The 13389-nt window shown below is 47.3% G+C and overlaps 1 protein-coding gene across 2 annotated transcripts; it reads left to right on the plus strand.

The window, feature by feature from the left end:
• The first annotated feature begins 249 nt into the window (after positions 1-249).
• On the plus strand, positions 250-5257 carry LOC144253526 (transmembrane protein 42-like). 2 transcript variants are annotated; one of them, XM_077795681.1, is made up of 3 exons: positions 250-504; positions 2307-2453; positions 3275-5257. In XM_077795681.1, the coding sequence occupies exons 1-3, from the start codon at positions 295-297 to the stop codon at positions 3383-3385; spliced, it is 468 nt and encodes a 155-aa protein (XP_077651807.1). In that variant the 5' UTR covers positions 250-294; the 3' UTR covers positions 3386-5257. The 2 variants fall into 2 exon arrangements, 1 of the variants encoding a protein (XP_077651807.1); XR_013343303.1 differs by lacking the exon at positions 250-504 and adding an exon at positions 572-797.
• Positions 5258-13389: the final 8132 nt, after the last annotated feature.

Below are 13389 nucleotides of genomic sequence, written 5' to 3' on the forward strand. Positions count from 1 at the left end.
ACGCTGCGCGGGTCGGTGCAGGGCAGCGCTGTGTGGCCGGGGTTGAGGCCGCAGGTTGCAAGCGGCTGTCGTTCCGCACCCACAGCCGCCACGCGGGCCCCGGACCTGGCGTCTACACTGCGGGCCCGGCACCACCCTGCGTAAGACGGGAGCTGCGGACGACGGGCTCACGTAAGCACGTCACGTGGCCGCCTCCGGAGCGTGGACCGTCACGTGGGCACGTCCTCAGCGCTCGGGCTCCGGCGGGCGGGCGCGCGGCTGACAGCCGGCGGCGGGCAGCGGGTGGCAGGCATCATGGCGGCGCGGTCGCTGCCGCAGCCACAGCCGCAGCCCCCTAGGGGCGCCGTGTCGGCCACCGCCTACCCCGACACGCCAGCCGAGGTGCCCCCGCACCTGCAGGCCGGCGCGATGCGGCGCCGCTTCTGGGGCGCGTTCAACTGCCTGTGCGCCGGCGCGTTCGGGGCCCTGGCCGCCGCCGCCGCTAAGCTGGCCTTCGGCAGCGAGGTGCAGCCCGGGGCGGGCGGCGGGGGGCGGCGGGCGGGCGCCGCGGGCTCCGGGGCGGGCGGGGGGCCTGCAGCCGGCGCCGCAGTGAGCCGGGCAGGCGGGAGCGGCCTCCTCCCGAGTCGCGCCGACCCGGGTCCCGCGCGGGCGGTAAGAGACGGCGGACGAGGCCTCCTCCTGACAGGTCTAAAACCTTCCCTGCGGTTGGGCTAGTTCCGCTCTGGGGGAGACCGCCACCTCCCACCTCTCATTTTAAGTCCCCTGTGCCTCAGACTTTCTCTGCACGCGATTCCAAGGTGAGAAACCCGCTGCCCATCGCTCTTCTGTCATTATCGGGTGTTCTGGCCGGTCTACCCTATTGCCAGGAAAATTGGGCGTGTGGGGTACCCTAGGCATACGGGGATACTGGAAAGAACCGTCTGGAAATTCCCCTGAACTGAGAACCCTCCCCCCCAGCAGCCTCCCTCCAGGGCTCAGGTGCATCCCCTTCGCCTCCCATCCCCAGTCTCTGCTTGATAGAGGAGTCTCATTGCATCCCCAACCCAGAGTTGGGCTCAAACCCCACCGTCTGTTTAGGGCTAAGTCAGTGGGAGCTGCCACGCTTGCAGTTGGTGTACTGTGGAGTGTGATTCTTGGGGTAAGTGGTCCAAAGTAAAACAAATGACTCTGTGGACTGGGAAGTTTTTTAGTCTTTATCAGTTGCCACCCAGCCTTCATAACCTTGTATGTCAGCAGGCTGCCACTGGACCATAAGATGCCTTGTGTAAATTCTAAGGAAGCACTCTCAGTTAGTAGAGTGCTTGCCTTGTATGCACAAAGCCCTGAGTTCAATCCCCAACACCACCACCACCAAAAAAAAAGGCACTCTTTTCTCAAATATTTAGCTTCTGGTAAACCTAAGAGAAATAAGTAGGAGGTCTAGATAGGCCCAATCCATGGAAGAGGCATGCATGTCTGCAGGCAGTTTCCTTATTCTCAGCCAAGCAAGAAGGTCTATATAGGTTTTGTATAGGAGGCTTCTAAAGATTCCCTTTTCTCTCAAGGTTTTTTCTTTAAAAAAAAAAAAAAAAAAAGAAGAAGAAAGAAAAAATTCTTTAGGTCCTTGAAGTGATGCTTGGAATGACTCACATCACTTCCGATGGTGTATCCCCAGTCAGGACTGTGTCCTGGTTAAAAGCGTGGAACTACAGTGTCTAGGGTTGAATCCTATGGGCTCTCATACTGAGGCACTTTAGGCAAGTTATGCAGTGCCCCTGGTTCTTTATCTGTAAAATGAAGTTAAGGAATAAGCAAGAATGCACCGAAAACACCTGCACAGGTAAAGTCTTAGCACAAAAGAGGCCCAGGAATGCCCTGAGGAGCTGGCCTGAATGAACTTGTAACTTGGGGATTGGGGTGCCTCGTGGAGGGAGGTATGGCCAATTTGTGCCTTACCTGATCCTGGGAAGTAAGGACTCCCCCACACACACACTTATAAGCACATACCAAGTAATAACTACCAGGCCCTGTGGTCTGCAAGCGTTGGTTCCTGTGGGACCAGTAAGAGAGGTCTGTGTTCACAGGAAAATACTAATTCTGGGTTAGTGTTTCACAGCCAGCAAGAGTCTTCTCTGACTGTTCCGTCTGGAAGATGGGTCTGCTGCCCACTGAGGGTTAAGTGAAAATCTGCCCTAGATTGTTTTGAGTCTCCATGGGCTGTGGTGCCATCTTAGTAGGGGTCTGGCTGCCACAGTTATGTCCCTGGGTGAGCTGTAAGGGGAGCTGCAGGTGGATGGGCATGGCTGCAGCGACACTTTCTCCCACAGGTGAACATGAGCTTATGCATCTTAGGCATTATTGTGATGGCGAGCACCAATTCCCTGATGTGGACCTTCTTCAGTCGGGGCCTCAGTTTCTCCATGTCTTCAGCCATTGCATCTGTCACAGTGACTTTTTCAAACATCCTCAGCTCAGTGAGTAGCCTGAGGGTCTCAAAAAATACTTTTTAAGGTGGAGTTGGTCTGTGACATGCACTTCCCAGGCTGGTGCGCTAAATCGGGGAACAAAACATATTCCTTGCATCCAAGTATACCACGATAAAAACAAAACTCCAGCACAGCCCTGAGCAGATGCAAGAAGTGATGAGCTACCTTGTTAACTGGATCTGGGTGAGGAAGGTGGTCCCTCAAAAAACGACCACATTTTTGAGCACTGGTCTGCAGAACATCGGATCCCAGCTTCCGGCCCAATCCAGCCAGGGTTCCTCATCATATTCCTGGGCCAGTAGTGGATCCAGTTCCAGGGGGAGGTGCTAATGGGTCTTGGGGGTAAATTTGGTTTTCCTGCACAGAGGTCAGGATCTGCTTTCTTCTTTTGTTGCTTTACATGGGCAAACAGGTGCCAAAACTCGGCCCAGGGGAGGGGATGGAGCGGGCGGGGAGAGGCACTTGGCACCTGGCAGTTAGGCAAGGCTTGTGCTGCTCCCTTTTCTGCTCACACAAAAAGGGGCGCGGGAAGCTGGCTCCACTACTGTCCACCTGTGATTGACATGGTGGGAGGTGGCCATCTCAGCAGCCTCAACAGCAACCTGGCAAGAGTTCCAGAGATCAGGGCCCTCTGGGGTGCCCCAGCTCCAGGACAGTGTCTGACACACAGTGGTGCAAGTGGCATCACTGCTCCCTCCTTGACACCTCCCCCTGGCTCCTTTCTTGCCATTTCTAGGATGTCTGATTTCAAGTGAAGTCGAGAGAGCAACAAGGGATCCTCAATTTATTTCCTTTTAATGTTCTAACAGGTGGTTGTTGAGGCGGCTAAAGATTGTGGTCTGGAGCAAAGTAAAATCACAGGTATTAAGACCATGCATCAGAAAGCTGGTGAAGGAACAAGTAATCATGAGACATCATGATTGTAGAGGTCATCCTCATTCATAACTCAAGCATTAGGGGAAAAAAAAGAAAAAGAGAAAAAAAAAAAAAGAGGCTGCACCAAAAAGCATGCACAATGATGTCCTGGGATGATCCCCCGACCCTCCCCACCCACCTGTGCCCCTGCAGCAGCTCAGCCCCCCAGAGACCTCCTGGGAGAAAACGGATTAGGATCTCAGGGGCCATGAGGAGTCAAAGGCCAGGAAGATTCCAAAGGCTGTGAACTAGAAACTTCTAGCTCCTTATGGGACGTTTTCTCTCGGGTTTGACAAAAAAAAGAAAAGAAAAAGGCAAACAAAACATAACTGATTGGTGCCCCAAACCCTACAGATCCACACACAGCTGACTATGTCATAAAAGAAAACCAGGAACCAGATGAAACAAACAACAAATGATAACCAAAAAAACAAAAAAAAAAAAAAATGGGAGGCACATACATTGAAGGAAGTGAGGACAAAGCCAAAGCACAAAAATGGTGAGCGGGGCCAGAGGAGCAAGGCAAGACTGCGATGCCCCAACTGTGGTCTGGTGGGGCTCTGTGTGTCAAAGGAGGCTCCCGTGGCGCCTGGTACGGCAAGCAGCCTCACAGCCACTGGGAGCTCCAGGCAAATGGGAGGGAGAGGGGGAAAAAAACATTTAAAATAGGCTTTATGAATCTTTGTTCCTCAAGCAATAAATGAAATGGTTCAGGAACTCAGATAACCGAGAAATTGCTGCAAGCCAAACAAAAATGGACGAAGCTATGAAGAGAAGGCAACCGAACAATCACGATTCTCTTGCTGCGATAAGGTCTAGAAACAGAAGCAACAGAAGGCCTGGAAAAGCCATCCCAAATATCAGGGATGATGGGTTATTCAGGAAGGAGAGGGGGGAAAAGCAGTCAACAGGTAGAATTAAGACAAAACAGTTGAAAGAGAGAGAACATTAAAAAAAAAAAAATAAGGCAAGGCTGAATTTAACATTAGAAATATACCCCCATCAAAACACATGGCCAGAAGATCAAATGAAAAGGTCACAAATGCACACTTTCTCCTCCACCCCATTAAGTATTAGATCTTTGATCACAACAGGTAGGGTAAGAAGGATGTTTTAGAGATACAGTTGCATCAACAGAAGCAAAACCCATCTTAAACAAATGGGTTTTGGGGATAAGAAAAGGCTGCTAAAAATTCAGAAGTCACCACTCCCCAGAGCAATGGATAGCTTTAGAAGACCAAGGAAGATCAACGAGGGTCAAAAGTGCCAAAGCGGGAGATTCGGCCCCTCCAAAATACCACTGGGATGCCTGGATGCGGGAGCTCTCCCGTGTCACCATGGATGGCCTGGCCGCTGCTGCACCTCCCTTCCTTGGGATGACACAACACAGAGACAGTGAGTCACCTGGGGATGGGCTTGCCAGAGCTCCTCCTGCTTGCCACAGAGAAGCAAAGGGATGCTTGCGACAGCCCTGGGTGCAGGAAGAGAGGAGATTCCCAAACCAAGAGACACGTAAAACCTTCTTCTTGGCAGGCAGCAGGGGCTCAGGGTGAGGGTTCACTCCGGAAGTCACCAAGACTATTTCACACACCAAAGCCCCTGCCCCTCTAAACAAGTTCTTTTCAGAGAATGGTAATGTGGGTTCATCTCATGCTGCTCACTTTGGGGACATGAAGGACAGGACTTCTTAGAATTAATGCTTTCTCTACTTAAATTCTTCCTCTCTCTCAACCTGACCAGAAAGTTCCTGGGTGCTACAGTGGATGGGGGAGGTATTACACTTGATCTCAGTCAAAAGGCTGAGATGCGATTAATGTGCAGGGATTAAAATGTATTAATTTACATTTACCAATAAAGAGCCCCAGACTTTTCTTATATTCAATTGCTATTCCTCTCCCTGAATTCTGATGCTGATATAGAATTTGGTAAGTTTTAAATTCAGTTAATCCTCGATTATTCAAACTCTTCTACGCTGGCAAACTGTAGGTAGTTGGCTTGCAGGTTTTTTCTTCTGAAAACATATCACACATAAGCACACACAGGGTCACTCACTACCAGATCAGATGCCAAGGACTGCATGATTCCAGATATTTCCCCAGGTAAAAGGGCTCCATGTGTATAAATGCTGAATAGACTGACCTGCAACATCTTCTGTGGGCCTAGCTTTAATCTCACACTTTCTTCACCTTTAAGGATCTAGGCATCCAAGATAATTCACCTGAATGGTCCATCCGGCCAGCCAACTACTGACTTAACTGTGTGAACTTAACTCTTAATCGTCTGCCACATAGAGGCTCTTCCCTACACATAAAAATCTAAAATACAGAACACTGTCAGGACAAGATATGGACTGTTTCTAATCACGTGCATTTCTTATGTGAATTAGAACAAAAAACATGTCACTGAAATAAAGTAAAACTATAATCTAAATATTGTTTAAAACAATCCATTTTAATCATCTAAATTATTTACAATACAATAACATGGATCATTTTAAAGACATTGGATTTTAAAAAATCACCAAGTGATACTTCAAATAACACATTAAAATATATTAATAAAATTTTTTCAGTGCTCAAAACTCCCCCCACCCCTGACATGGGACAGCAGGCTCTAGACAAAAGTGCCTAAAATACAAGTCTTCCCAGTTTGCCCATCACACCAGTTGTTAAGAAAAAGGGTTAATCAATTTGTTTTCAAAATTTCTCCCTATGAAATTTTCCTGGAGAGAATGGTGGATCCCAGGACTGTGGCTAAGTGTGGATGATGGACCAAAGCAGAGACCAGACCAGATGGATACAAATCCCCAAACAGAGGATGCCCCAAGTCTTCCCACCGAGGCTCATCTGTCTGCCTGTGACTCACTGGTTGTATACAGAGAGCCACCTGGAGCCTCGAGGATGATTTATGTACAGAGTAAAATGCTTCCCACATTCCAAACATCAAAATGGTTCTGTCATTCCCAACAGAGAAAAAAAGAGCCAAATCAGAGTACATCCTTCCCCCTCTGATGAGCTTTTAGAGATGAGTCTTATCAGGAAAACAAGTTCAAAAGAACTCTAGGTCATTCAAACAATGAGACCATCCCTAAATTAATTTTAACAACCTAGATAATTCCTTTTTGAATTCACATATCTTGAGCCTGACCCTTCTACAGTTTCAACTGTAACTGTGCATGCCTCACCTCAAATAACATTGCTGGGGTGGATTTGCTGCAGGTTTCAGTAAGGAGGGCCTAGGAAGAACGGTCACTGCCTATGGTGACTTTTTAGTCCTCATGACTAGTTTCCTGGCTCCTTTCCACCAGGAGCTGCTCCCTTCCTTTTTACGTAAGCCAGTGCTTATGGTTGGGACTTTAGTCCCATCACCAGTTCCCTCTCTCCCTCGGACCTCCAAGAGAAGTTGTTTGTCAGCATGATAGCTTCTGTTCAACTTCTCAAAGATGCACCCAGTGGTGGTCCTTGAACTTCCTGGATTCACCTTCTACCTGTAAAGCTGTGGGGAGGGCACTGTCTACCCTTTCAGCACAAGTCACTCAGATACTATTCTTCAAGGACACCTGCCTGCCAGATGGCCACTAGGACAGGGGTAGGATGGCTAACACAGCCAGTTGCCCTTGGTTGACGGTGTAGATACTACATAGATAAGCATCTTCATTTTTGCACAAACTTAATCCGGTAACTTAATTGCTTAAAAAAAATCAAACCATAAATAAATCTAAATGCTAAACCATTGTCAACTTTACCTATGACTCCTTGGAAGTTGACAACAAAGGAAAAAGAAAAGTCAGGCCAATTCAAGTCTCTTGACCACAGCTGTCAGAAATTAGCCAGGGGATGGGAGACACCACCAAGAACCTTGGCTCCTTCCTGCCTTGTGTTTTTGTGGGGAGTGTTGGAGTCTCTGCAGATGAACATTGTGAATCACAAAGATGAATGTCCTTCCTTCAAAGGTGGTGACTCAGAAATGTTACAAGGATGACAGCACTGGGTCAATTCATCTTTTTCAGGGTCTGTCCCCTTATCACACAGAGCTTTGCAGCATGTGGATCTGGGAGATCCAGGAAGAGTAAAGGGTAACTATCTGGGGCATAGGGTGACCACAGACCCTTGCTCCCAGGGCCCTGAGTAGAAAGCTTCCCATTCTAGGGGCAACTGAGATGGGTCATTCTACAAACTCAGGCTCACCTTCAGAGACTGGGGTAGGGGAGTGGGGAGGCAAGATCAGCTCAATGTCTTTTCTAGATTCATCTAGAGTCTTCTGGAAGAATTTAATGACATTCTGTTAGGGTTTATTTGGTTAATCACTTTGAAAAATTCCAATTTGAACATGTGTAAGCTAGAAAGAAAGTGACATATATGCCTTCATTGAAGTAATTAAAGTCAAAAGGCTGGTCTATCAAGTGTTGTCAGGAATCCTGAAAGTTTTCTGGGCTTCTCTCTCTCTCAGTGCAACCCACAGGTAACAGATTCTGTCATTTGCTTTCAGAATGACCCAGAACTCACAATTCCCCTAGCACTGCCCAGGTCATAAACTCAAATGGGGAGTTAAGAAAACCTTCATGAAGAAGGTGACACCAGAGGTCAGGTGCTGGATAGGCAGCTCATTATAGAGTCACACTGGTGCAGAAGGCCGAGCTGGCTGAATTAAGGTGAAAGTACAGAGTGTCCAGAAGGGCTCCTCCTATTCTGTGCTGGACACCAGGCAAAGGAGGCACCTGGCTGTGGTCCCCTGACAAGTGTCCAACAGACAGTCTGTAATGACTTGGATTTGAACTTGAGCAGAGAGGGAAGCTCCCAGAGAACTTGTTCTAGAACGTTCCTCAGGTTTCCTAGGAGATGGGGGCACAACACAAACAGCACATCCACACACAAAGAAAGAAGCCAGGAGGAGGCATCTCCTGCTCCACCTCAGTCCCTCGGCCCCTCCTAGAGCTGAGATGTTGTCAAAGCCCTGTCTTCTGACTGAATAAGTCTCCAGCAGAATCCAGGCTGGGCCACACTTATAAAAGAAGGACAGAACGCTCCTGTGTCTCTCTCTGAGAGGTTTCTCTCTACTTTGGGGAAGAAGGACTTCAACTAACAAGTGATGAGCTAGGAAGATGGGTTTCCCGTGAACACTAGACGCTGCAGTTTACAGAACCAAATGGTTATTCTCTTCCTGACTGGAAAACAAGTGTGGAGTTGGAGCTTGAATAAGACAAACTTTGGCCTCAATAGGAACCTCTGCAGTATACATTTTTTTTTTCATCCATTCACTCAAATGCTATTTTCTGAGATGATTGTGGTCCAGGCACTGTGCTGCGCACCAGAGATGCTGAAATGAGAGCTGAAAGGGACTGACATCAGGCTTCCTCATTCTAGTGGGAAGTGATAAATCAAGTCAAAGAGCAAAGATGTGGAATCATTTGCACTTGGACACCTAGTGACATTTCAAAGTCAACTGTGCATATACTTCAACTCATGGATTTCTCCTGAAACTTTATCCACCTAATACCTTCCCCAACTCAACTGATGGCAACTCCATCCTTCCAGCTGCTTAGGTCAAAAGCCCTGGGACGATCTTTGACTCCTCTCAACTTTCCATCTAATCCTCAGCAAACCTCTTTGTCAGATTCGCTTCAAAATGCATTTAGAATTAACCCTCTCTTCACCTCTTTCTCCACCACCACCTGGGATGGAGCCACCAACTATCCGTCTCCTGGATGATTGTGCTAGCCCCCCAATTGATATGACCGCCTCTATTCTAGAGTTTATATGCATCATCATAGCAATGTGCTAGGATCTTTGTTTCTAAACAGGCCTCAGAGCTATGGTTTATCATCACGATTTCCTTCCTTCTCTGAATTTTCCACCCTGGAAAGCCCGTCTAATAGGCCTGGCCACATATGGTTTGGATCTTGCTAAAATGAAAATTTTCATTACTCTCACAAAGAATTCCGACCAACAGAGGACAAAGTTGAACTAGGTGCTGGAGGAATGTCATCACAATTATCAACCAGTAGGAAGGACTGGCTTTTTTTTTCAACAGAGAGAATATGGGGAATTGCTTAAGAAGGGGATGGAAGATTGAAAAAGCAAAAGGGAACGTTGGGAAAACATAGTGCTGATAACCACAGGAATCAGAGCCCCCACTTCTGTAAGACTTGGGGAGCAAAGGAAACAGGTTAGAATAAAATAAACTGAGAAGGCCGTAGCAGGGGGTCCTGAGCAGGGGAACCCAGAGCTCTGAGGGGAGGGTGCGTCTCCACTTCCCTCCCTGAGCAGGAGGAAGGAGTGTTGTGCTGAGGCAGGTCTAGGATGAGGGAGAGCGATGCTGTTGCCAGGGTGGAGAAGCACTGCTGAGGGAGACAGCTCACAGGCAGGAAGAAACAGGTCTCCTGCTTCTCCTCCTGCCCTCAGGGGTCTCCCTATCTGCAGCACCTGACACAGAAGCCTCAGCAGGGTATATAATGGCGAATTCAGAGCTAAGAGACAGTAACTTAATCATTAGATTTTCCCCTGATTTTTTGTTTGTCTAAACAATGCCACATATTTCCTTTGCTCCCCCAGTCCTACAGAATTGAGGGCTCTGATTCCCGTGGTTATCAGTACCATTGCTTTTTCAATTTTCTCTTTTGCTTTTTCAATCTTCCATCCCCTACTTAAACAATTCCACAGTTAACACTACAATGCAACCACAGATTCTAGTTCATCAAGTCAGGGTCAAGAAGGACAAGATGTGGCCTGGACATCTCCTATAGATCCTGGACTTCTGTTTGAAGAAAACCATGCATTTATGTTTCTTTGCATGAGGGGTGGCTGTATCATCAAGTGGAAATGTTCACTGATGATGTTTGTTTTGAGGTTAAATAAGAGACGAAGGGCCCATCCCAAGGCATCAACTTCTCCCCACTGCTCTGTGCCATGAGGGGGATTTTTCTAGAAGCAAAAAATAACAAATTATGTTTAAAAGCTTCATCACTTAACCAGAAATTCATTATATTTAACAAAAAGGTGCTTTATACCATGGAAGTCCCCACACCAGCACTACCTGAAGAATGGTCTGAGGGCTCATGTCAGGCTGCAAACTGTCCACAATGAGATAAGAAGGGAAATTGAGAGTAAATGGTTAGATGCATTTTGGACAATTAACATTGTCATGAAGTCCAAGCACATGACCAAGCATGTGGGTCCGCTCAAGTGTCATGGAACACTTGGGTGGAGTTGCAGGTGGCATGAGCCACTAACTAATGATCACCTTACAACAAGTGATGCTTTAAGGTTTGTTTGGCAATCTTTAGTTAAGGAAACCTCCATGAAGAAGGTGACACCAGAGGTCAGGTGCTGGATAGGCAGCTCATTATAGAGTCACACTGGTGCAGAAGGCCGAGCTGGCTGAATTAAGGTGAAAGTACAGAGTGTCCAGAAGGGCTCCTCCTATTCTGTGCTGGACACCAGGCAAAGGAGGCACCTGGCTGTGGTCCCCTGACAAGTGTCCAACAGACAGTCTGTAATGACTTGGATTTGAACTTGAGCAGAGAGGGAAGCTCCCAGAAAACTTGTTCTAGAATGTTCTTCAGGTTTCCTAGGAGATGGGGGCACAACACAAACAGCACATCCACACACAAAGAAAGAAGCCAGGAGGAGGCATCTCCTGCTCCACCTCAGTCCCTCGGCCCCTCCTAGAGCTGAGATGTTGTCAAAGCCCTGTCTTCTGACTGAATAAGTCTCCAGCAGAATCCAGGCTGGGCCACACTTATAAAAGAAGGACAGAACGCTCCTGTGTCTCTCTCTGAGAGGTTTCTCTCTACTTTGGGGAAGAAGGACTTCAACTTACAAGTGATGAGCTAGGAAGATGGGTTTCCAGTGAACACTAGACGCTGCAGTTTACAGAACCAAATGGTTATTCTCTTCCTGACTGGAAAACAAGTGTGGAGTTGGAGCTTGAATAAGACAAACTTTGGCCTCAATTGGAACCTCTGCAGTATACATTTTTTTTTTTCATCCATTCACTCAAATGCTATTTTCTGAGATGATTGTGGTCCAGGCACTGTGCTGCGCACCAGAGATGCTGAAATGAGAGCTGAAAGGGACTGACATCAGGCTTCCTCATTCTAGTGGGAAGTGATAAATCAAGTCAAAGAGCAAAGATGTGGAATCATTTGCACTTGGACACCTAGTGACATTTCAAAGTCAACTGTGCATACATCAACTCATGGATTTCTCCTGAAACTTTATCCACCTAATACCTTCCCCAACTCTACTGATGGCAACTCCATCCTTCCAGCTGCTTAGGTCAAAAGCCCTGGGACGATCTTTGACTCCTCTCAACTTTCCATCTAATCCTCAGCAAACCTCTTTGTCAGATTCGCTTCAAAAATTAACCCTCTCTTCACCTCTTTCTCCACCACCACCTGGGATGGAGCCACCAACTATCCATCTCCTGGATGATTGTGCTAGCCCCACAATTGATATGACTGCCTCTACTCTAGAGTTTATATGCATCATCATAGCAATGTGCTGGGGTCTTTGTTTCTAAACAGGCCTCAGGACCATGGTTTATCATCACGGTTTCCTTCCTTCACTGCATTTGTGACCCTGGAAAGCCCATCTAATAGGCCTGGCCACATATGGTTTGGATCTTGCTAAAATGAAAATTTTCATTACTCTCACAGAGAATTCCGACCAATGGAGGACAAAGTTGAACTAGGTGCTGGAGGAATGTCATCACAATTATCAACCAGTAGGAAGGACTGTCTCTTTTTCAACAGAGGGAATATGGGGAATTGCTTAAGAAGGGGATGGAAGATTGAAAAAGCAAAAGGGAACGTTGGGAAAACATAGTGCTGATAACCACAGGAATCAGAGCCCCCACTTCTGTAAGACTTGGGGAGCAAAGGAAACAGGTTAGAATAAAATAAACTGAGAAGGCCGTAGCAGGGGGTCCTGAGCAGGGGAACCCAGAGCTCTGAGGGGAGGGTGCGTCTCCACTTCCCTCCCTGAGCAGGAGGAAGGAGTGTTGTGCTGAGGCAGGTCTAGGATGAGGGAGAGCGATGCTGTTGCCAGGGTGGAGAAGCACTGCTGAGGGAGACAGCTCACAGGCAGGAAGAAACAGGTCTCCTGCTTCTCCTCCTGCCCTCAGGTGTCTCCCTATCTGCAGCACCTGACACAGAAGCCTCAGCAGGGTATATAATGGCGAATTCAGAGCTAAGAGACAGTAACTTAATCATTAGATTTTCCCCTGATTTTTTGTTTGTCTAAACAATGCCACATATTTCCTTTGCTCCCCCAGTCCTACAGAATTGAGGGCTCTGATTCCCGTGGTTATCAGTACCATTGCTTTTTCAATTTTCTCTTTTGCTTTTTCAATCTTCCATCCCCTACTTAAACAATTCCACAGTTAACACTACAATGCAACCACAGATTCTAGTTCATCAAGTCAGGGTCAAGAAGGACAAGATGTGGCCTGGACATCTCCTATAGATCCTGGACTTCTGTTTGAAGAAAACCATGCATTTATGTTTCTTTGCATGAGGGGTGGCTGTATCATCAAGGGAAATGTTCACTGATGATGTTTGTTTTGAGGTTAAGTAAGAGAAGAAGGGCCCATCCCAAGGCATCAACTTCTCCCCACTGATCTGTGCCATGAGGGGGATTTTTCTAGAAGGAAAAATAACAAATTATTTTAAAAGCTTCAACACTTAACCAGAAATTCATTAAATTTAACAAAAAGGTGCTTTATACCATAGAAGTCCCCACACCAGCACTACCTGAAGAATGGTCTGAGGGCCCACATCAGTCTGCAAACTGTCCACAATGAGATAAGAAGGGAAATTGAGAGTAAATGGTCAGATGCATTTTGGACAATTAACATTGTCATGAAGTCCAAGCACATGACCAAGCATGTGGGTCCGCTCAAGTGTCATGGAACACTTGGGTTGAGTTGCAGGTGGCATGAGCCACTAACTAATGATCACATTACCACAAGTGATGCTTTAAGGTTTGTTTGGCAATCTTTAGCCAAAAAT

Source organism: Urocitellus parryii, chromosome 3 (genome assembly GCF_045843805.1).
Source record: "Urocitellus parryii isolate mUroPar1 chromosome 3, mUroPar1.hap1, whole genome shotgun sequence".
Lineage (NCBI taxonomy): Eukaryota > Metazoa > Chordata > Mammalia > Rodentia > Sciuridae > Urocitellus > Urocitellus parryii.